The sequence below is a fragment of the Cajanus cajan genome, chromosome 8 (assembly GCF_000230855.2).
Source record: "Cajanus cajan strain Asha chromosome 8, NIPB_CcT2T_4, whole genome shotgun sequence".
In the NCBI taxonomy this organism is placed as follows: domain Eukaryota; kingdom Viridiplantae; phylum Streptophyta; class Magnoliopsida; order Fabales; family Fabaceae; genus Cajanus; species Cajanus cajan.
The window spans coordinates 17,266,102-17,292,193 of record NC_138524.1 but is presented as its reverse complement, the minus strand read 5'-3'; the positions used below and the strand labels follow the sequence as shown (position 1 = coordinate 17,292,193).

Sequence of the window (26,092 nt, the reverse complement as noted above, 5' to 3'; positions counted from 1 at the left end):
CTAATTCAAAGCGAGGCCGAGGCGATTTGGGCAAAAGCACCAAAAACCGAGCAGGGATCCCCGGGGGTAATTCTTTCAAGTAATTTAACACCGAAACCTCAGCCTCGGTCATCATCTCCACTGGAAACTCATCATATTTCTGAGGCTGTTGGGTCCAGTAGAAGGGAAAAAGGGTTTTCGCTCGGCATCATAGAACCAACTCCGGCCAACAATAGGGTCTATCATTTCTTTCACAAATCCCGATTTGAACCCTTTAAAAGATGAAGTAAAAGGCCTCAAAAGCGGCCGATCGGCATGCCTAATCAGGGATAACCACTTAAATGATTTATTGGAGGGACGAGTACAAAAAAAATGTAAAAAAAGATCTACACTAGGCTCTATATAATGGTATTTACATATGACTCAGAATGCTTGCATATAGGACCACCCATTCGGATGCAACTGGGTCGGCGCAACGTTCATCACCCGAAGAACTCCCATTTGGAAATCATCCAATGGGAGGGACATCCCGAGCTCCCGGAAAAAACATTCGTACATATAAAAGAAATCCCCTTGGTTTTCCCGCTTCGCAAGAAACACCAGGTCGGCTCCACCAGGGCCTTCGGATTGGCACCGACGCAACATGATCGGGTATGGATCCAAATCCTTCCACTAAGCCAACGTGCAGACACCCAGTAGGCGCTCCACGACACTCCTCTCATAAAAACGCGAGAAATAGGCCGCCACCTCCCCATCAACCCATTCATACCCCGAAATCTCACAAGGGGGAACTTATGCCTATAATCTTGGGGGCTTATCTTGGCATCTGGAAGATCCGAACCGGATGAACTACCAGAATCCCCTCCACTAGTAGGCCCCGATTCAGCGAAACCCTCGAACACCTCTACTTCGGCATTATAAGCCAAGATCTCGGCTTCGGCCTCATCAGCCGCGACCGTTGCGCTGGCCGAGGATCCCGATGACAATGTCACACCTTCAGCTGCCATTATCAACAAAAATCAACCAAAATCTAAGCAAACCTACCTTTACGAAGTATTCAGCTCAAAGCAGTTAGGGCTTCGGGCCAGTGTTTACTAAACAGGAGACACGAGAAGGGGTGTCACCTTAATACCATATATATAGGCAACCCAAGGCACCCCAAGGGTCTCCAATAAATGCCATCATAAATCAAAAGACATAACCTTAGGGTGCGAAACCCAACGGCAGCTAAAGCGTGCAACGGTCACAATTACCAAGGGGCACACCTCCCAAGATGTGTACGGAAACCCTAGAACTCACCAAAAGCACACTCAAACCCCTTCGTCTTTCATCCTTGGGCTTGGGGGGCAGTGTACCAGTAAACACCCCCTCGGTCAGGAACTAGGCCGAGAGAGACACCAAAACGGACGACATTTTCCTCACGATACCCCCTTCGGCCTTGAACCTGGCCGAAGCCATTCTTAGCCTTAGGAATAACCGAATACTCCTTCCACGAAGGAGGAAAAACCCCAAAAGGATAAAAGAAGCATCTAGGGAAACACTCAAGATACCCCTTCGGCCCCAAGCTAGGCCGAATACCTTTCTAGCCTCAAGCTTGGTCAAAGACATTTAAGGCCCCCACCTTAAGCCTGGTCGAACACCCTTTCGGCCTCAAGCTTGGCCGAATACCCTTTCGGCCTCAGGCTTGGCCGAATACCCTTTCGACCTCAGGCTTGGTCGAATACCCTTTCTGCCTCAAGCTCGGCCGAATACCCTTTCGACCTCAAGCTCGGCCGAATACCCCTTCGGCCTTAAGCTTGGCCGAATACCCAGAAAAAGGACAAGTCAGGGAACGCATGGCAGGTTAAGACATCCATTACGCATGAATTATCCCACCTAATTAAGAGAGATTAAGGTTAACCAAGGTATTACCCATCCCCCCAGACAGAAGGCCCACCAGGCCCAAACATGTCACTATAAATATACAGGTGATGGGACATAAAGGAGGTACGATTTATTTCATATAAAAGCCTTTATTGCTCTCTAACGAATACTTACTTGATCGTTGGAGTGCTTTTGCAGGTACCCTCCCCACCCATTGGAGATAGTATTCGGTCGGCACCATGGACTTGAGGACCATTTGAAGGAGCAACAGGAGCAGTGTTTCTACGCAGGAACACTATGTATACTAAAAACAAGAAATCCTAACTATTATCTCAATGTCACATCCTATCAACGCTCAACACATCATCAATACATAAGGCTTAAACCTAATCTCTATAACATCATCCTAAGGATAAGTCTCACCTACAAAACATAAACAAGAACACCTATACAACAAAAAAGGGAGTAAAAAATTTGTCACTTTGACTACTGATGTAGTATGGCCACGTAGCCACACACAAAAAGATATCACATATACACAAATAGATACATAAATCAATATATAAATAAGTACATAGTCAAGTATTCCACAATTCATCATAGGCAACAATCATACTCCAATTCCACTCAACACATAACAATCATGTTCACATTAGTGAAATGGATATGAACTTCATTATACTATATGTATGTGGTGTCAGTAGAACATTTGAACCCTTGTTTGAAGGAACACATCAAGTAACCCAGGAGAACATGGTATTTTACACTATTACAACACTTTACACTAAGAGGATATATACTAAGGCATGTCGGGATAGTGGTGTTGCGCAAGTTATACCCCATGTGCTCAAATGGGTAAAACTAGGACTCCCAAATGTAGCTATCCCCAAGTCCATGAATCTCCAAGCTTTTAGACAAGGGGGAGCTTCCTTGATAGTGTATTCCATATCGTACCCGTCACAAGACAAGTTATGAAAATGATGCATGTCACCCAATAGTCGATGCATATTCATACAACATATATTCAACATCACAAGTTCATGTTACACATCATGACAAGTCATATCATGACTAGGCAATCATGCCCAGACCTTCATCCCAACTAAGACTTCAAATCGCGTGACCATCACATGGTTAACACATATAACACATCATATATTCCATGAAATATCATCAACATAGTCACAAAATTATTTGCACCATTAAATATGTAAAAATGAACAATAAATCAATATAATATAACTTATTTAATCAACATTTCATCCAACATTGTTACACATACCAAAATATCACAACATACATATAAACTAGTAATTAAGCATAAGTAGGATGACGCCTGACATGAGGTACCCTACACCCAATGCAGTCTAAGTTGATAGCACACGTGACTCTTTGGAAGGAACTCACTCAACATGGGTCATACTCACACCCAACGAAAATGCATCAAGGAGCCCCCTAGAGCTCCCATAATCAATCTAGACCCTTGATAATTGTTAAATATGTCAATATCTTTTATTCAATTTAGGCTATTATCTAGCATATCTTATGCTATAAAGTCTTGTTTTTGTCAAAAATTATTATTTTATTTTTGTCCCTTTAAAGTAGGAAGAAGTTAATGTCAAAGAAGCTAAACATTGGGAGCACTTGCTCAAAGCGAGAGGAAAATGTACTTTGAGTAACTTCATACTCGCTCAAAGTGAGCCATCTAAGCGCTCTGATCGAGCCAACTCAAAGGACACTCCTGGGGTATCATGAAGAGCTCACTCAAGCAAGCCATCTAAGTACTTTGAGTGAGCTAATACAACAATGTCAATGTGGACACATCATCAAGCTCGCTTATGTAAGCCCACTAGTCGCTTTGAACAAGTGGATATCACAAGCCCAATTAGAGAAAGCCCATTAAATCTTATAAAAATAATCATTGGAGATAATAGAAAAATACTCCATATTGTATATCTTAGATAGGTTTCAATGAATAAAGGGAGTCATTATTAGGGTTGATGTAGCTACCATACTCCATGTAATTCTTCCTTTTTTATTTAGTTATTTTTTTTTATTCTTAATGCTTGTTTTGACTTTGCATGATCTCATAGATTTAATTGAGGTTGAGAAACCCTTTTGAAAATACAATATGGAGAATAACACTAATAAAGCTTATTACTAGGAATAGGATAATTCTTATAAGATAATGTTTTAGATCTCTAATCTTAATGTGGGTTTCTTAATAAAACTTCACCAAGGAATTGAGATTTTTACTAAGGAACCTAGAATTTTTCACATAACTAATTAAGTTTGAAATATTTTCATTGGTTGTTGAATTCACTTGATAATTACTAAAATTGAATAATAAATGGGAAGAATATGTGTGAGAAAGATTAGTGAAATCAATCCCTAACATCTTCTTTTTAAATTATCAATTATCTTTCAATCCTTTTTTTATCCTAAATCCCAAAACATATATTATTTATCTTTATTGTGTTCTTCAACTAAATCTATCTTTTTCTTTTCCTTAATTACTAATAAATTAGATTAATTAGTTGTTACACAAGTCTATATGGATTTGGTACTTGGATTTTGTCTATTTTACTACTTGCAACAATTGATATGCTAACCAAAAGTCTAATAACCCTTCCATGCTTAGCGTAAAAGTCACAAAGAGCAATCCGTGTTTTTTGCCACTCTCATGCTCGATGGCCACTCATGGTGCCTAGTGTCGCATTAGAAATGAGACTTATGTAGGAAGTGCAAAAAATTGCACAAGACAATCCAACATGTAATTATATGAATTTTGATTGGTAAAAGCATACAAGAAGCATAATTAAATATTGTTAAGCCATCAATTTACATTGTCACCTATAATTATTCCTTACCAATTCAATTTACTCTATCTTAAGGGTTCCCGTAGGAACTAACAAACACTCATAGAATCATGATTTCACACAATTATACAAAATTAAACATGATTACTTATCAATTACTACAAGTAGAGCCCATAATAAAAGTATATAACACATAATCACAAGTTACAATCAAGATTTGGGATTTCTCCCTCATATAGCATACATGACAATGAAAAGATTGGGGCCAATCTCTCTATCCCATAGATATCCCATACCCTAGAGCGAGACTACTCATTCCCACTTACCTTGGTGAATGCTAGTCTCTTGGTGCAAATTTTTGGTATGATCTCCAGATGCCTCTGGTTCTGCAAGTTCTTCAGATGCACAAAAGTGTAAAAATGAGAAAGCATAAAGCAAATTGACATAACTTTTCTTTTTAAAACCCTTTAACCCTCGTTTAATCCATCAATAAAAACAATTAACCTTGGTTGCACTTCCTTCCCTTCTTATTAATTAAAACTCATAATTGAATACATGATATATATATATATATATATATATATATATATATATATATATATATATATATATCCTTCAAACACTTACAAAAATAAAATAAATTTGGAGTCTTTCTATAAGATCAAAAAGGAAGTATGTAGGATCAAAAGAAGATCTTGAAATCCTAGAGTAGCTATAATTTTTTATGATAAAAAACAATTTTTTTTCTCAAGAGACTATCTCAAATGAAGCATATGTCATATTTCGTCTCTAAGACGAAGTGTACCACGCGAAGTGCATCATCTAAATTAATGCCACATTTATTTTTCATTATAATAACAGAAGGAGCATTAACTCTTTATTCCTTAACAAATCAAATAAAAAGAGCTTCCTCAAAGATAACAAAAGCTTTTCAAAAGAAAATGTTAAATCATTGTGTCAGGAAAGAAAGAGAAAATCCTGAATTCTATTGAAAAAACACTACAAAGATTGTTCTGTGCCGACACTACTCTACTACACTCAAAATAGAAGGAAATGATAATACATAGCTGTCTGGATCATATTAGAGATACACGCATCATTGATAAGCATTTAATGCATCAATAGTAATCTCTAGGATCAACAAAGAAGATAGACGAAGCAACCTGTGAAGAATATTTGAACGTTTAAATCCAACATTGTTGTAACAGTCATCTTCTCTGAAGCTACTATATAAGGGTCAAACCTTCAAACATGCATAAAAATAAACGAGGATAGAAATGAAAAAAAAAGAGGCATTACGAAGAAAAGAGAAAAACGTTGTAAATAAAAAAAAATTATCATTGAGAACAAAGTTGAAGTACTACAAAGAAGATCTTCATTGTAAATCTAATATATAGTTTTTTGTAGTTTATTTGTATTGTATTTTCATAGCAGCACATCTAGAAAAGACAAAGATATCCTTGTAACTCTTGTTAAATCTTATTTTTAAGGGTTGAACTTAGAGAGGCTTATGCAAAAGAATACTTAGTGTTGAGCCTAGAGAGGCTTGTTGAAAGAATACTTGGGTTTGAGTCTGGAGAGGCTTGTTGAAACAATACTTGGTGTTTGAACCTGGAGAGGATTGTTAAAAGAATACTTGGGTGTTGAGCCAGAAGTGGCTTGTAAAATAATACTTGTATCTTATACAAGATAGTAAAACTCAATCTGGTTGGATTGAGAACTGTACGTAGTCTCTGTATTTGATATACACTATTCAACCCTCTTTTTAGTGTATATCTTTTTCTCCAATACTTTCCTTATTATTTACAAACACTCATATTAAATCATGCTACGATAGAGGCTATGCTTGAGAGGGAAACATCTAAGTCAATATTTGTGATTGAGAGTTTTTTGGGGGTTGGGGGTAGCTAGTCACTATAGGTGGTTCATAGAGAACTTATGTAGATTAACTATGACTTTTACTTAGTTAACTAGGAAAATCAACCTTTTGTGTGCGAATCTAGGTATGAGGAGAGTTTCTAAGAACTTAAGAAGAGGTTAACTAGTGCACCTTTCCTAGTGTTAATTAACCCTAATGAGACCTTTGTAGTATATTGTGATGCTTCATAGATGAGTTTAAGAGGAGTGCTTATGCAGAGAGAAAAAGTAGTAGCTTATGTGTCTAGGTAATTGAAGATTCATGAACAAAACTACCATAACCATGATCTGGAGTTAGCTATTGTAGTTTTTGTGTTAAAGTTGTGGATACACTACTTATATGGTTCGTGGTTTAAGATGTTTAGTGGCCATAAGAATATTAAGTACCATTTTGACCAAAATGAGTTAAACATGAGATAGAATCAACGGTTAAAATTCCTTAAGAACTATGATTTTTAGCTTAGATATCATTCTAGAGCTTAATAGGATGATCTTAGATGAAGAACATAGAAGCAACCTTAGTATCCACCTAGGAGCCACTAAGATGTATCAAGACCTTAAGAGAATGTTTTGGTGGCCTAAACTAAGGAGACAGGTAGAGGTGTTTGTGTATAGCTTGCTTAGTTTTCCAAAAGTCTAAGGTACAACACTAGACACCATCAAGAAAGTTGCAACCATTAGATATACCTATGGGCAAGTAGGATAGTATATCCATGGACTTTATGGTTGGGTTACATAGAACTTCAAAGAACTTGGTTTTTGATTGGGTGATAATGGATATATTAACCAAGTCTATTTATTGCAATCCAATTATTATCTAGGTACCCTTTGGATACCAAGTTGTACATAGGGGAGATTCTGAGGTTGCATGGGTTTCCATCTAGTATGTTTTTTGATATAGGCATTATATTCATCTCTAGATTTTGAGAGAGTTTTCATAAGGCTTTAAGGACAAAGCTTAGGTTGAGTTCAACCTACTATCCCCAAACAAATGGCCAAATCGAGAGAACCATCTAATTTTTAGAGGATTTGCTTAGAGCTTGTGTTAGAACACATGGGTAGTTAATTAGGATAGTTTCCCACCTTTTATAGAGTTCACCTATAATAATAGCTACCACTCCAATATTGGAATGTCACCTTATGAAGTCCTTTATGGTAAAAGGTGTAGGACACCCTTATGTTGGGTAGAACCTAGTGAGCACTATATCTTAGGGTTGGAAGTAGTCCAACAAACAATAGAAAAAGTAAGTGTTAATCTAAGATAACATGAGGACAACATAGAGTAGGCAAAAGAGTTACTATGATAAGATGAGGAAAAACATATAGAGTTTAAAAAGGGAAATCATGTATTAATTCCTTAAAGTAACTCTTTGGATTGGTGTTGGTAGAGTACTAAAGTCCCACAAGCTTACTCTTCGTTTCATTGGTCCTTACCAATCCTGAAAAAGATTGGTGAAGTAACCCCTACAAAATAGCCTAACCTATATCTCTTTCAAATTTGCACGGTATCTTCTATGTCTCTCAACTCAAAAAATATGTCCATGACCCTTCTCATGTCCTTAAATCCAACAACATTTCAGTTGAAGGAAAATCATACCTATGAAACTGTTTATTTAAGGATTAATAATAAAAGGGTGAAGTAGCTAAGAGGAAAGAATGTAACACCCTGAATTTTCTTGTTGATTATTATTTATTAATTAAAGGGATTTTATAGAGGTTTGTATTAATTTAAAATTATTTATGAAATTTTTATAAATTATATTTTTTAGGCTGGAACGGGCTGTTCCAAAAGTGGAACGGACCGCTCCAAAAAATGAAAATAAGTTGTTTTTGAGGGACCAGAACAGGCTGTTCCAAAAGTGGAACGGGCCGTTCCAAAGAAGAAAATTACTCATTTTTGTATTTCCAGAACGGGTCGTTCCCAAAGGGAAACGGGCCGTTCCAAGGTTATGAAATTGCCTAAAGACCTTAGTTGGAAACGGGCCGTTCCAACTATGGTCAATCAGTGTTAACGTGAACTTCAGAACGGGCCGTTCTGCTTTTTGAAACGGGTCGTTCCGATTTTGGAACGGGCCGTTCCAGTTGCTAAATTTGCCTATGTTCGAAGGATCCGGAACGGGCCGTTCCGAATCCAATACGGGCCGTTCCGGGGACCCCAGGATGCCTATAAATAGGGACTAGGGGGTGAAAAATTATAACTGAGTGAAAAGTGAAAATTCTAGAGAGAGAGAGAGAGAGAGAGAAAGAGAGAGAAAGAGAGGGAAAGAAGGAGGGAATCCAGAGGAGGAGGCTCTGCCCAAGTTTCAACTCCACTTATCCAGGTAAGGGGGGGAGTGAGAAACCTCGCTCGGGGGTGTGGGGATAATTGTTGGATAGTATGATTGTCGGATTGGCCCCCAATCCCTTGTCGTTGTTCTGTTTGATTTTCTATTTACTCTACTTTGTTCTTTGTTGAAGGTGTCGTTGTTCTGTTTGATTTTCTATTTACTCTACTTTGTTCTTTATTGAAGGTGTCGTTGTTCTGTTTGATTTTCTAGTTACTCTACCTTGTTCTTTGTTGAAGTAATAAATGAGTATGAAATTAATGTTAATAATAAATGAGTTTTAATATGAATAAGAATGCTTTCTGAATCTCTGTGAATACCTATGCGGACCTTATGAGGAGTATTTATGACATGACCATGGAAATATGGACAATGACATGAGACCTAAGAATGGACTATGAGACCTAAGAATAGACTATTGAGACAAGCTGTGATAATAAGAATATGAAAAATAATGACATGATATACTTGATGAAATCTTGTAATAAGTTAAATGTTGAGTCCATGAAATAATGAATGTATGACATGCATCATATGCATATATTACTTCAGGTGTGCCGCTGAGGCCGCATACCAACGATGCTAACAAGGTGTACCTCAGGGTCACCGACAGTTGATGCTAACAAGGTGTACCTTAGGGTCACCGACAGTTGATGATATGCTAACCAGGTGTACCTTAGGGTCATCGACAGTTGATGATATGCTAATCAGGTGTACCTTTGGGTCACCGACAGTTGTAACCAGGTGTGCCTTAGGGTCACCAGTGATGAATTGTGAAACTTCCTTATGGCGCCACATGCATGCATTTATGAGTCGAGTTCATGACATCATTGCATGATAAATGAGTATATATGTGATATTGATGATGTATGTGTATTGTTTATATGTGACTTATATTTGTTGTGTGTGTGTGTGGGTGCTATCTAACCTTTATTTCTGCACCTGAAACTGAGTGAGATGTTTCTCACTCCCTTGTTATTTTTGTATATGTTTAAATTATGTTGCAGGTGAACAACATCATGAGGATGTTGGTGATGAGGCTTAAGGCTTCAGTTGGGCATGCTCTGATAGGATGTGACATCGGGCATAGCTAGGCTTGTTTTTGGGATGTTATTATTTAAAAAAAAAAAAAGCTTTAATTTTCTCTTCTTTTGTAATTTTGAATGTTCTTGAGAAAAGACCAAAATGTATATCTTTGTTATATTATTTTTATTACATGAATTGAAAGTTATAAATTAATTCCTAACTAGGAGGCACTGCCACCTTTGCTGGAATTAATCTATATTTTCTTTTATATGATTTTCTTGAATCTTAATACTTACATATCGACTTGTTATGATTTATGAGTTACGAACGTGAATCTTCTACCTTATGATATTTGAAACAATTGTTTTATCCATGAAAGATATTAACTATGAAAGATTTTATTTACTTTAAAGGAAAAAGAAACAATATTTTGTGTATTAATGTTGGAGTAGAGGGTGTCACAAAGAATACCCATTTTCTACATAAATTTAAAACGTTTTCTAAAATTAATTGGGAGGTTTTGTAGATATGAGTGTTTTAAAATAAAAATAAATCTTACCAAATTAAATGTTTTAATTATGTATGTGCTAGAGGAATATGCTTATTTTATGTATTTATTTGTATTTTAATTAATTAAGGGAAGGAAAGCTTAATTATGGTTATAGTTTTTATAGAGGGGTTAAGTGTGGGTTAGGATTTTTAAAAAAGGAAGTTTCATCAGTTATTTTATGCTTTTCTTACTTTTCGCTTTTATGCATTTGAAGAACTTGGATAACTAAAGGTGATCAGAGATCATCCTAGAGATCCATACCCTACATCTAGTATTCATCGAGGTAAGGGAGAGTGAGAAGTCTAACTCTAGAGTGTGGAATATTATAGTGGGGTAAAGAGATTAGCCCTACATATCTCTTGTATATTCATGTGTGTTATGATGGAGAAATCCCAATTCTAGGTTATAAATTGTGAATTTATGTTTTATACTCTTCTTATGTGCTCTATTTATAGTAATTGATAAGCAATCATGTTTAATTTCGTATTTTGTATCGAATCATAAATCTACGAGTGCTTGTAGTTATTGTAGGAATCCTAAGGATAGATTAAAATGAATTAGTAAGGAATATTGTATGTTGAAGATGTTAATTGATGGCTTATTGATGTACAATTATGTTTATCGTATGTTTTTACTAATTGAAATTTGTGTAATTGCATGTTGGGTTGCCTTGTGTGATTTTTTGCACTTTCTGCAAAAGCATCATTTCTAATGCAACACCATGCATTGTGAGTCATTCTCGGACTCGAGTGATAGAAAGAAAGGATTTCTCTTTATGACTTTTATGCCGAGTGTGGAAGAGTCCACATTGTGCGTAGGAGCTCCAGGGCTCTTTGGTGCATTTTCATTAGGTGTGAGCATATATAGTCCACCAAGTGTGTTTCTTTTATCCTATATATCATGCATTCAAAATATCTCTTTTGCAAATTGTACCGTCATGGTCGGATGCCGACTCCCTCAAGCCCTCACGGTTACGGTCGGATACCGAGATGGTGGACATGCGTACGGTGGCTTCGCTAGTGACTCAACCAGTTTCCCAAAGGTGAGCTCGGTTTTCAGCGGACTTGACACGGGAGCACCCCATATCGGATTTCTCTCGACACCTCGGCATGGGCCCAACCAATTAGAACCTGTCTGGGCCCTCAGTATGGACCCCGTCGGTCAAAACCTGACTGGGCCCTCGGCATGGACCCAGTCGGTTAAACCCTGAATGGGCCCTCGGCATGGTTCCTGTCGGTCAGAACCTGGCTAAACCTGTTCCCCTTATTCCCGCGCCATCGAGATAATAACGGTTAGCAAAATCCCGCCATTCTCGGGGCCCAAGAGGCCCACGAGCGACATACTATAAAACCCAAAACCCTAGAGTTGAGAAGGCAGATTACACTTTTGAATGCTCTGGCTTTGAGGCTCGACCTAGGCAGAAACCCTAGTCCACCCCTTGGCCAGAACATTTTGGCGCCCACCGTGGGGCTACAGTGAAACTCTTCCTACGCCCCAAGAAACACAAAAAACCCACACTTTACCATGGCGAGAGGCGGCAACAACAACAACTCGCAACCACCAACCATGGAAGAAATGATGGCCATGATCAATGGCTTAAGGGAGGAGAATGCGCGGTCTAGGGAGAGAGAGGAGGCCATTCAACGAGAAAACGAGGAGATCAGGAGACGAGCGGATGAGATGTAGGCCAGAATAGCAGCTAGTACCAGGACTGTGGAGGAGGACATCATGATGGAGGTCCCTAGAGACTTCCGACCATTCTCGGAAGCCATAGAGGCCGAGATGATCCCTAGGGATCATCGGATACCACAGGTCGAACCCTTTGATGGAACGCAGGACCCCAGTCAACATTTGACGGATTTCCGGGCTCAAATGTTGATCTGTGGAGGGAGCATGGAAGTCCGCTGCAAGTTGTTCATGGGCACACTCAAGAAGGCGGCGCTTGATTGGTTTAGTGGCCTCCCCGATCGATCCATCACCGACTTAGACGTCTTTAGTCGGTTGTTTATGGCTCAATTTGCCGCTAATAAGAAGAAGCCACCGATCACGTCGGATTTATTCGATCTTAAGCAACAACGGGAGGAGTCATTGAAGGATTTCCTGCAGAGATTCAATGAGGTGGCTCTAAGGATAGCATCGGTGGATGAGAGAATGGCAGTCATCGCATTTCAGAAAGGTTTGAGGTCCGGTGCCTTCGATATTGCACTTGAAAGAGCAAATTGCCAGACAATGTCGGAGGTGAGGGCTTTCGCCTTGAGCCACATCAAGACGGAGCAGAACCAGATCATCAAAAGGACAGCTGAGAACCGAGAAGCCGGAGGTAGCAATAAGGAGGGGAACAAGCATCTTCGACCGCGATCAGACTGGAACAAACGACAAGACCGGTACAACGTGAAGGACGACAATTACAGGCAGGCCGATCACGGTGGTCGGTCAAGGGGCGAGTGGACGCGCAGCAGTGAAGAAGAGAAGTTCACTCCACTCACTGTACAAAGGCGACAAATACTCCACGATGTCAACAGTGCATCGTTGTTCGAGTTCCCGGCGGCGACGGACCGTCAGTTGGGCCCTTTCAAAACCGATTGGTGTGAGTTCCATAGGGCTCATGGGCACTCGACGGAAAATTGTTTCGTTCTGGGAAGACAGATCGAGCGTTTAATCAAGGAAGGAAGACTGAAGGAGTTTGTGGCGAGAAAGCAGGAGGGAAGCTCGTCAGATAGGAGACCCAGGCGCATGCAAGATGACACCAGGAGGGATAGGCATAGGGAGAGAACTCCTCCTAGAGACGCGCCAGCAAAGGTGTCGGATGTTCATCAGCAACCCATCCACGGCGATTTCAATACCATCGTAGGGGGCTTCGCCGGCGGGGGAACTACCTCGGCGACCCGAAAGAGGTACGCTCGGTCGGTGCTGACGGTGTCGGAATTCAGGCGACCATCTCAGCCTGAGATTTCGTTTTCAGACACGGATTACGAAGGAGTAGCCCCCCATGAGGACGACCCCGTCGTCGTATCGGCGATTGTCATGGGGTACAATGTGAAGCGCGTGTTGATTGACCAGGGAAGTTCCGCGGACATTTTGTTCTGGGAAACTTTTGAGGGGATGAAAATACCTAATGACCGACTAATTCCTTATGCAGGGACTCTAGTTGGTTTTGCAGGAGATCAAGTCATCGCAAGGGGATACGCCGATCTGGAGACGACCTTTGGCCAGGGAGCTCAGATGAAGATGGTGCTTGTTCGGTATTTGGTGGTCGACGCTCAGTCATCATACAGTATACTGATCGGTAGGCCGACTCTGAACAAATTGGGAGCGGTAGTATCCACTCCCCATCTGAAGGTAAAATACCCGTTGCCGAATGGCACTGTGGGGGTTCTCAGGGTGGACCAGGAGGTTGCTCGGAAATGTTATGGGGACAGTTTAAAGGCGCGAAGGCGACTGTACACTAAGCGGGTAGAGAAGGAGGTCCATTCTGTCGAACTGGATCCTAGAATGGGTCAGTTCGACCACCGACCCGCCCCAGCAGAGGACGTCAGAGAAGTGGAGGTAATGGAAGGAAGAAACGTGAAGATAGGTACCTCTTTGAAGCCCGAGGACGAAGAGAGATTGGTGAGGGTGCTGAAGGATAATGTGTCGGCATTTGCATGGCATTCCAGCGATATGCCTGGAATTGATCCAAATTTCTTGTGCCACAAGCTGGCCATAGACCCAAGCGCGAAAGTAGTGATCCAGAAGAGAAGGAAGTTCGACGAGGAGAAACGAAGGGCTATCGCGGAAGAGACACAAAAGTTAGTAATGGCGGGACACGTCCGAGAAATCCAATATCCGACCTGGTTGGCTAACGTAGTCATGGTGCGCAAAAGCAGCGGGAAGTGGAGAATGTGTACAGACTTCACCGACCTTAACAAGGCCTGCCCAAAAGACTCGTACCCACTGCCGAACATAGACTTTTTGGTGGATGGGGCATCGGGATACGAGCTACTAAGCTTCATGGATGCCTACTCGGGGTACAACCAAATCCGAATGCATCCTGCAGACGAAGACAAGACCGCTTTCATAGCCGATCAAGCAAATTTCTGCTACAGGGTTATGCCGTTCGGTCTGAAGAACGCAGGGGCGACTTATCAGCGACTGATGGACAAAGTCCTTGTGAGTCAATTAGGGCGGAACGTGGAAGCTTACGTAGACGACATGGTGGTGAAGTCAGAAAGCATGAGTCGGCACTTTGGCGACTTGCAGGAATTGTTCGACACCATTGGCAAGTACCAACTCAAACTGAATCCTGAGAAGTGCTCTTTCGGTGTCCAGGCGGGAAAGTTCCTCGGTTTCCTGCTGACTCACCGCGGCATTGAAGCGAACCCGGACAAGTGCTCGGCGATCATCAACATGAGGAGTCCATGTACGGTGAAAGAGGTACAACAATTGACGGGAAGGATGGCTTCTCTCTCCCGATTTCTATCAAAAGCATCGGATAAAGCCCTGCCCCTTTTTCAATGTCTGAGGAAGAACGACCGGTTTACTTGGACGGCCGAGTGTGAGGAAGCCTTCTCGGAACTCAAGAAGTTGCTGGCATCCCCGCCGATCTTGACCAAACCACGATCAAACTTGCCCATGTTGGTATACATCTCGGCATCCGACCGAGCTGTCAGTTCGGTTCTGGTACAAGAGCAGGAGACCTCTCAAGTCCCTATTTACTTCGTAAGTAGGGTCTTACAGGGAGCTGAGACGAGATATCAGAGAATCGAAAAGTTGGCCCTCGCGATACTAGTCACGGCGAGGAAGTTGAGACACTACTTCCAGAGTTACGAAATGATAATTCGTACTGATCATCCGATTCGACAAGTCTTGCAGAAACCCGATCTGGCTGGCAGGATGATGAAGTGGTCGGTCGAGTTATCAGAATTTTCCATCAAGTATGAGCCGAGAGGAGCAATCAAAGCTCAAGCATTAGCCGATTTCCTAATAGAGTTAACCCCTCCGGCCGAGGAGAACACGGCCAGTGAAACTCAGTGGATTCTATCGGTTGATGGTGCCTCAAATCTAGGAGGAAGTGGAGCTGGAATTGTCTTGGAAGGCCCGGGGGGAATACTACTAGAGCAGTCGCTGCGATTTGAATTCCGAGCGAGCAACAACCAGGCCGAGTACGAGGCGTTGTTGGCTGGCATGACGTTAGCGAAGGAAATGGGGGCGACAAGTTTATCAGCATGAAGTGACTCTCAACTGATCACGGGGCAGGTAGCAGGCACTTTCCAGGCAAAGGACCCTCAACTGGCAAAGTACTTGGAGAAAGTCAAGCTCCTATCAGAAAATTTCCGGGAGTTCATACTTAACCACGTACCACGAGAGCAGAATTCGAGGGCCGATTTGCTCTCCAAGCTTGCTAGCACAAAAAAGCCGGGAGCCACTCGGTCGGTCATCCAAGAGACTTTAGCGCGACCAAGTATCAATGAACCTCAAGGGAGTGTTCTTTTCATCCAAGAAGAGCTCAATTCATGGATGGGACCGTACATCGCATATTTAACTCGGGGGGAATTGCCAGAGGATAAAAAGGAGGCGTCACTAATACAGAGGGAGTCAGCCAGATTCGTAGTCATCAACGAGAGATTGTATCGAAGAGGTTTCAGCTCTCCCCTTCTAAGGTGTTTGACCACATCACAAGCGCAGAGAGTGATGGACGAAGTACATAGCGGAATGTGTGGAAGCCATATTGGAGGACGAGCTCTGGTATACAAGGTGGCGAGGGCAGGCTACTTTTGGCCGAGTCTGAGAAATGACTGCGTCAATTGGGTTCAAAAGTGTGACGGATGTCAAAGGCATGCAACACTGCACCACTCCCCAGCTGAACGACTCCACTCGATTTTGTCTCCTTGGCCATTCAACAAGTGGGGTATTGACATACTCGGTCCATTTCCGATTGCGGTGAGACAGCTGAAGTTTTTAATAGTGGCGGTAGATTACTTTAGTAAATGGATCGAGGCGGAGCCGGTCGCAACCATCTCGGCAGAAAAGGTCAGGTCTTTTCTTTGGAAGAATGTGGTCTGCAGATATGGAGTCCCTCAAGTGCTCGTTTCTGATAATGGGACACAGTTTGCAAGCGCGAGAGTTCGAGATTTTTGTAAAGAGGTCGGTATCCGAATGGCATTCACCTCTGTTGAACACCCACAGTCTAACGGTCAGGCGGAGTCGGCCAACAAGGTAATCCTTACAGGATTGAAGAAACGTGTGCAAGATTCAGGCGCTTCATGGGTGGAAGAGCTTCCCCGACTGCTATGGTCGTACCACACGACTGTTCATTCAACCACCCAAGATACTCCCTTCAATCTAGTATACGGAACCGACGCCATGATCCCGATCGAAATTGCAGAGCCTTCAGTGCGCTACAGCTTTTTCGGAGGAAGAATCCGACCAGGGAAGACGAGTTGATTTGGATTTGATCGCAGAGACAAGAGAAAAGGCAAGGATAAATCAAGTAGCGGCCCAGAGAAGAGCAGCCTTCAAGTACAATACAAAGGTAAATCCAAGAGACTTTGTCGTCGGCGACCTAGTTTTGAGGCGAGCTCAGCTAACACAGATGAAGAACAAGTTATCGCCTAAGTGGGTCGGCCCTTATAAAATTGATGATGTGGTTGGCAAAGGGGCTTACCGACTTAAGACCTTGGATGGAGGGATGATACCGAGAACTTGGAACGCGGCCAATTTACGTTTCTATTATAGTTAGTCTCTCTTCTATCTTGTATTAGGTGCACTCTTTTCCTAACTCAGCATTTTGTCCCCGTAAAAATAAGAGGGGTTTTGGCTGAGAAGGTTTTTAACGAGGCACCATAGTTCGTCTATTCTTCAATGAACATCATTATTGCTCATATTGTTTTTTCATATTTTATAAACTCGTGATTGTCGGCAAAAGTCCGGCTGGGCGAGTATAAATAACTCGAAGACAAACTCGTGATTGTCGGCAAAAGTCCGGCTGGGCGAGTATAAATAACTCGAAGACAAACTCGTGATTGTCGGCAAAAGTCTGGCTGGGCGAGTATAAATAACTCGAAGACAAACTCGTGATTGTCGGCAAAAGTCCGGCTGAGCGAGTATAAATAACTCGAAGACAAACTCGTGATTGTCGGCAAAAGTCCGACTGGGCGAGTATAAATAACTCGAAGACCAAACTCGTGATTGTTGGCAAAAGTCCGGCTGGGCGAGTATAAATAACTCGAAGACAAACTCGTGATTGTCGGCAAAAGTCCAGCTGGGCGAGTATAAATAACTCGAAGACAAACTCGTGATTGTCGGCAAAAGTCCGGCTGGGCGAGTATAAATAACTCGAAGACAAACTCGTGATTGTCGGCAAAAGTCCGACTGGGCGAGTATAAATAACTCGAAGACAAAACTCGTGATTGTCGGCAAAAGTCCGGCTGGGCGAGTATAAATAACTCGAAGACAAACTCGTGATTGTCGGCAAAACTCCGGCTGGGCGAGTATAAATAACTCGAAGACAAAAAAGGGTGGCATGTTTCCCTAATCGGTATTTGAACGACTAGATGATTTGAGATTCATTTTTAACAAGAAAAATTGTGGCATTTTCTAGTCGGTATTTGGGCGACTATTGACATTGAGATTCAATTTTTAGACAAATTTGTCATTACTCAGGTCGCCATTTGGACGACTAGATGCTTTGAAGTTCATTTTAAGTTTAGAAAAATTGTAGCATTTCTCTAGTCGGTATTTGGACGACTAGATGGTTTGAGATTCATTTTTAACAAGAAAAATTGTGGCATTTTATAGTCGGTATTTGGGCGACTATTGACATTGAGATTCAATTTTTAGACAAATTTGTCATTACTCAGGTCGCCATTTGGACGACTAGATGCTTTGAGATTCATTTTAAACTTAGAAAAATTTTGGCATGTTCCCTAGTCGGTATTTGGACGACTAGATGATTTGAAGTTCATTTTAAACTTAGAAAAATTGTAGCATTTCTCTAGTCGGTATTTGGACGACTAGATGGTTTGAAGTTCATTTTTAACTTAGAAAAATTGTAGCATTTCTCTAGTCGGTATTTGGACGACTAGATGGTTTGAGATTCATTTTTAACAAGAAAAATTGTGGCATTTTCTAGTCGGTATTTGGGCGACTATTGACATTGAGATTCAATTTTTAGACAAATTTGTCATTACTCAGGTCGCCATTTGGACGACTAGATGCTTTGAGATTCATTTTAAACTTAGAAAATTTTGGCATGTTCCCTAGTCGGTATTTGGACGACTAGATGATTTGAAGTTCATTTTAAACTTAGAAAAATTGTAGCATTTCTCTAGTCGGTATTTGGACGACTAGATGGTTTGAGATTCATTTTAAACTTAGAAAAATTTTAACTTAGAAAAATTGTAGCATTTCTCTAGTCGGTATTTGGACGACTAGATGATTTGAGATTCATTTTTAACAAGAAAAATTGTGGCATTTTATAGTCGGTATTTGGGCGACTAGTGACATTGGGATTCAATTTTTAGACAAATTTGTCATTACTCAGGTCGCCATTTGGACAACTAGGTGCACTGGAATTCAACTTTTCACTTAAAAAAAAAAAAAAAATCGTCATTTTCTAGTCAGCAGTTGAACGACTACCTCCAACAGGGTTCAATTTATAACTTAGACAAGTTTTTGCCACTATTCAAATCGGCATGTGGACGACTGTGTTCCATCATTTTCATTTTCATTTTTAACATAGAAAGTTTTTTGGCATCTTTCTAGTCGTTATTTTGGACGACTAGATACTTTGAGATTCATTTTTACCTTAGATAAATTGTGGTATCTTTCAAGTCGGTATTTGGACGACTATATGCTTCGAGATTCATTTTTAACTTAGAAAAATTTTTGGCATGTTCCCTACTCGGTATTTGGACGACTGTGTTCACATTTTGGTCATTTTTAACTTAGAAATTTTTTTTTTTTCATTTACGATGATCATGATTACACGCTCAGATTACTCGGAAAACATCATTCCCTTGAATTGTGCCAAAAAAGGAGTAAGTTCACATTGAGCCCAAAAAGGAAAACACAACAATCGTTCTGAAACACATCTAACAATGGTGCGAAAACACAACATCCTAAACAAAGAACCTAATCATCCTCGGGGGGATCCATCAGCTCTCCATCAACAATCTCTTTGAAGTACCCCACACCACTAACATCCAGGTCCGCATGGAGGAACTTCACTTGCTCAATCGCAGCGTCAAAACCCGCAGTAAATTTCTTCAAGGCCTCAACCTTGGCAGCATGAAGTTCGGCCTCTGAGTTACTTAGCTCAACTTTGAGTTTAGAGACGTCGGTCTCAAAAACTTGGGCAGCATCGGCATTCTTGTCCCGAACGAGTCGAGTCTCTTCAAGTTCCTTCATCATCAGCTCTTTCTCCTCAGCCCATGCCTTTCTTTCACTTTCGAACTCTCGGCGGCCATTGAGCAGCTTGTCTCTCTCATTAGACACCCATTTTAAGTCAGCTTTCCCTTTGTTCAAACTTTCTTCCAGGACGTTCACCCTCTTCCCTTGAAGCTTCAGTTCTCGCGTCAAGCTCCGGACTTTATCCTCATTAACTATTGAAAGAACAGAAAGTCGGTTGGACAGAGACTCGATGCCTTTCACAATGGAGAAAGCACTCATCTTCGACAAGTCTTCCTTGTCACCCTCCAACAGGTCTGTCCCACGAATGTGGTCAGAATGATTGAACTTCTCGTCCCAGAATGACGCGATCTTTCCGCTCTCGTTTCCACGGTCTATGGGCTCCCACCCTTCACCGAGACACATACTCAAGGTCCTTTCGGCCGACTGAGCCTCATTCTCTTCATCCCTGTCACCACCCTCTTCATTGGCAACTATGGTTTCAAGATTCACGACCGATATCGACTTATCTACCTCTCGGCGACGCTTGAGCGGAGGGGGACCAGTTTGTTTCTGCGGAAATGGCGTTCCCGACTCCCCCACCCTCTCGGTCGCCGACCCTTCAACACCAGCAGCTTTGGACGCTTCTTGCTCTTTCCACAGTTTCCTAAGCTCTCGGTTACTCAGGCTGGCCATGTTCTCTGCAAAAAGTTCAAAAACACACCACGTTCACAATAAAATTCGGAAAACAAAGCAACTGCATAATCGCAAGAAAAAATCGTAAGTACCTATGTAGATTTTCAGTTCAGTGGGCCTATTCTCTAAATCTAGAAGTTTGGCAGTGTTGAAGATGGTTTTGAGGTCTTCAAGTTTTTTTACATCCTCTCGGTCATTTTCCGATAATACGTCAGCCTCTAACCCCTTAATAGGTGAAGGTTTCTCACACCAGTACAATGGATACCCTTCGAGTAAGTTTTCGTTACCCACTGTACAACGAATCCGGAAGTAGGCCCTCTTAAAGTCTTTATAGGATTGCTGGAATAGGGATAATAACCCTTTGCCAGTAACTCCACCCACCGACACCCAACTACTACGCTTAGATATACGACTCTCAAAAAAGTAAAAGAACTTGTTGGTAGTAGGCGAAATACCGAGACCCGAGCATAAAATTTCGAACCCACGAACAAAGGCCCATCCATTCGGGTGAAGTTGGGTGGGAGCCACGTTTAACACTCGAAGCACTCCTTTCTCACACTCGGTAAGTGGCCACCTAACCTTAAGTTTGGAAATAAGTGTAGTATAACAAAATGTAAAGCGTTCTAACGACGGGGCACTAGGGAAACTAACACAGACGGGTTCCCTATCTACACACGGCTCACAAATAATAATACCAGCGCCCTCCCTACACACTACATGCTCCCGACAAAAGCTATCTATGGCAGCACGAGAATTCAGGGTTGAGTCACATTTCAGCACATCATCCCTAACCCATTTGTACAACTCCTTATAACTTACGGTGGTCATTTCCATTTTATAAACAAAACCTAACTTTACTGACGGCAGAGGAAGAATTTGGCTTCAAAATAAAAGCTACTAAGACAAGGGGATAAGACAAGGGGATAGATGTGCGTACCTAGGTTTCACCCTCACAACCTTTTCCCACCCAACACAGGCACAGAACCGCCGTGCGCCGCCGTAGACCACAAGAAAGCAAGAAACTGTCATCGGAGGAACGGCACGCGCAGAGCAGGAGGCAAGAAACGAAATCAAAAGGTTCCCAAATGACGCATATTTATAAGAGGAAGGGCCGCGCGTGAGGCGTGAGGCCCAAGAGTTACAACGCGCGCGGGGGAACTGAGACCCAAGGGTCGCAACGCACGCCAAACGTTACAATACCTGCGCTGGAGGGTCCCACACTTTCGAATTTAAATGACAAACACCTCCACGTGGCATCGCAATGACTCAAATCCTGCAGCGCCGCTTTCGCAATAAATGCATGTCTCTTCGCGGAAGAAATGAAAAGACACACCTCGGTATAAGAGCCCATGCTGACCCTCCCCATTTAGGGGCACTCGGTATACAGTAGACTGCGCTTAAGCGCAAGTTGACCGTCGTGGTCGGACACCGACTCCCTCAAGCCCTTTCGCCTTAACGGCTTAGGGCTGGAAGGCAAGTGTACCGTCATGGTCGGATGCCGACTCCCTCAAGCCCTCACGGTTACGGTCGTACACCAACTCCCTCAAGCCCTTTCGCCTTAACGGCTTAGGGTTGGAAGGCAAGTGTACCGTCATGGTCGGATACCGACTCCCTCCAGCCCTCACGGTTACGGTCGGACACCGACTCCCCCAAGCCCTTTCGCCTTAACGGCTTAGGGCTGGAAGGCAAGTGTACCGTCATGGTCGGATGCCGACTCCCTCAAGCCCTCACGGTTACGGTCGGATACCGAGATGGTGGACATGCGTACGGTGGCTTCGCTAGTGACTCAACCAGTTTCCCAAAGGTGAGCTCGGTTTTCAGCGGACTTGACACGGGAGCACCCCATATCGGATTTCTCTCGACACCTCGGCATGGGCCCAACCAATCAGAACCTGTCTGGGCCCTCAGTATGGACCCCGTCGGTCAAAACCTGACTGGGCCCTCGGCATGGACCCAGTCGGTTAAACCCTGACTGGGCCCTCGGCATGGTTCCTGTCGGTCAGAACCTGGCTAAACCTGTTCCCCTTATTCCCGCGCCATCGAGATAATAACGATTAGCAAAATCCCGCCATTCTCGGGGCCCAAGAGGCCCACGAGCGACATACTATAAAACCCAAAACCCTAGAGTTGAGAAGGCAGATTACACTTTTGAATGCTCTGGCTTTGAGGCTCGACCTAGGCAGAAACCCTAGTCCACCCCTTGGCCGGAACACAAATAAATCTCAAAACATCCAAAATTAACACTCACGAGTCTTTTTATTTTTCATAGAACCTTGAGGAAAAGGTTCTCTTTCAACCCAACAACAATGATAGAATAGGCCGACAAAAGCCCAAAAGAAGGAAAACTAAATAGTTAAAAGATTTTGAAGATGAAATTAAATTATTATTGTATTCATTTTTAATCTTATGTTATTTTACATTCTCCAAAATAGGATAATGACACTTGTAGAGTCCATTATAATAGTTATTAGATTATAAACTTTTATCCCCTTAGTCTTTAGAGGATGAATGCAAATCAATGTTATTTCTATTGTAAATTTTATCTTCTACTTAACCAGTAGCTTTAAGATATTTTACAATAGTGTAGTTTTAACTTCTTATCAAGTTGTAGCTAGTGGTTGCGAGAGGCCATCGGTGGATGAGTTTGACTCAAATATGAGTCTTTGATGTATAGTCTACAATGACTTATGTTTTGTTTTGAGTAGTATAAACACACACATATAGTGGAGGGATTCACTTATTTCAAGAGTAAGTCTTTGTATATTTACTTCACTCAATAACTCATTATTTACATTGAATTTTAACTATTTATACTACTATCAAATTAAAAGTTTTTAATGAGTAGATCAAGTGTATTAATTTTTACAAATTTGAGAATTATATAATATTTTATTATATAGATTCAAATTAATATGCTTTTATTTATATACATTAATTTGAATTCATGTAATAAAATATCAAATAATTTTAAATTTTGTAAAAATTTATAAACATAATTAACTTATTAAGAATTTTTAAGTTAATAATTGAATCGTTGAAATTCAATATAAATAATAAATTATTAAATAGAATTACTCTATCAAAATTTATTTTTGAAGTAAATTAATCTTTTTCATACATATGTAACCCGTTAAGAGACTATCATATAAAGGTATATTTTGTCATATGTGTAGCTATTGTTATATATATATATGAAAATCCGAAGTTAGATCACTATTATATTTTCTGCGTTGTTTATACCTATGAAGTGATTTGTTGGGCGTCACTAGAGAATTCCATCGTAGGAACACATTGATGGAATAATAATTATATTTTCGTTTCCTAGATCGTTGTTCTTTCATTGCCCATTACTTTCTCCTAATCTATCCATTGGCTAAACTAAATGCCACTACAATAATACATAAGATCATGTTGTGTGAAATATACATAATTAAACAGAGAGACTCAACCTTTCTAATGTCGTTAAAAGGATTGAATTACTTCATTTAATTAAACATGTTTCACACAATGAAGTGATAACATCTGATAAATTAATTAATCAAAACTAAGTTGTTTCTTCGGATTGTATTTACATGGAAAGCTTTGGAACTAAGGAGGCTTATTTTTATTAAATATTTTTTATTTGATTCTTTTAAAAATGAGGTAATTAAGCTAAAGTGAAATTACCATGAAATATTGTAATATTCTAAATTTATGATACAATATTATAATATTTTCAATTTTATTATTATTATTTTATTTTTAAAATAATAGTTTAAATTTCTATTACCATATTTTAAAAATAAATACAAATTAAATACAATGTTTTTTTTTATTTTTAATGCTTTAAAATTTTTATTATAATATTTTCAGTAAATTAAAATGAAAATATATAATATTTAATTATATTATAAAATTTTAAAACCTTATTTATAATATTTTTAAAATAATATTTTAATTATATCAAACCTTAAATATTTAATATAAGTAATAAAAAATTTTAAAATAATTTTAGAAAGAGGGAAGTTTATTTATATAAAAAAAAATCTGCAATAGATGCATGTACGAAACCTTATCCCTAAGTAAAGAAGAGTTGAAATTGTAATTCAATTTCAACTAAAAAATAAAAGTAATAACAATAATTATAAAATTAGTAATCATTACAAATTTTGATATAAATAGGCAAAGAGCGGAGAACTTTCAGAGAAGAAAATTGGAGAAAAGGAGAGAGAGTAAGAAGAGAAGAGAGAAATTGAGAAGAAGAGAGAGAAAGAGCAAGAAGAAAGAAAGTGAAAAAAAAAAAATTTTAGATGGTCTTAGGTTATGTATAAATAATTTCACTTTTCCATTAAGATGAGGTGAGGTACCTTTATTTCTTTTAAATTTTTTATATTATTATATTTATTTATTTTATATTATATATATATATTATTTTTTTTTCTATTTTTTATTTTATATTTTATTTAGTGAGGTGTCCTTAACCTCATTTACTTGTTTAATTTGTGATATTTTTAAATTTAAATAATCAATGAGATGTTCATAATTTATGTTATTTAATTATTTTATGTTATTTATAATTGTCATTTATTAGATTAATATTCTTAAATATATCTCATTTCTATAAACTATGTTATACTAAATTTTAAATAATTAAAAATATTATAAATCATTTAGCTTAAATATTTTTTTACATTAATTTTAACTATAATTTAGTTTAGTTAATCTTCCTAAACTCATTTACTTATTATATCATCGTTCCTTACAAAGATAAATGTTAATGTATGACCATAGATTTAAAAATTTGAATTAATTTGTAGTTGGTAGTTTAACTTTAAGAATTTAAATAAATAAAAACTTAAGGTGAAATATCCTTTTGTTATTTAAGATTATAATAAAACTCATTTATCATGTTTAATCACTACAAAAATAATTCAAATTACACTAAAAAAAATCTAAATTATATATTTAATATTGGTTACAAATAATTATGTAAATTCTATTAATTTATTTATATTATTAGATAATTGTTCTCACTCCTTATTTTCTTTATTTTATAATTAAATTAAATATAATGCAAAATAGATTGATTTACTAGTAATTACAAGCCCTTTTACAATTGTTATTTCTGCTATTTTTTTTGGAGGAAATTGGAATATAGATGTAGTTTCTAATTCTATTACTTTTCAAGGAATAGGATTGTCTCCCTTTATATTTTTTTTTTCTATCAAAGAGATTCCTACTATTATTGATGAACCTATTATAGTGACTTTCTTTTTTACCACCTGTCAAAGTTATCAATCCTATTATAACCCTTGTTTCCACCTCCAATGTAATTATTATAGTGGAAGTGTGAAAAAAATAGTTTGTAAATAAGTACGTTATTGTAAATATTTTAGAATAATATGTGATGTATATAATCTAACTATATGTACATTAATTCATGGAATTTTCTTTTATTTTTATGATAAATATTATTAATTATGTAGTTGCATTAATAATCTATAAGAAAGATATTATTTTATTATTAAATTTAGAACTCTAAAAATAGGTGTTACAAATATTACATGAATTCA

The 26,092-nt window shown here is 39.5% G+C and overlaps 1 protein-coding gene across 1 annotated transcript; it reads left to right on the top strand.

Moving 5' to 3' along the window:
• The first annotated feature begins 12,209 nt into the window (after positions 1–12,209).
• Positions 12,210–15,686, top strand: LOC109792454 (uncharacterized). The gene has a single exon (XM_020351867.2). The coding sequence runs from the start codon at positions 12,210–12,212 to the stop codon at positions 15,684–15,686; it is 3,477 nt and encodes a 1,158-aa protein (XP_020207456.2).
• The last annotated feature ends 10,406 nt before the right edge of the window (positions 15,687–26,092 follow it).

What these genes read in the sequence shown, in the direction of transcription:
- LOC109792454 (XM_020351867.2), top strand. Translation starts at nt 12,210, where the DNA reads ATGGAGGTCCCTAGAGACTTCCGACCATTCTCGGAAGCCATAGAGGCC.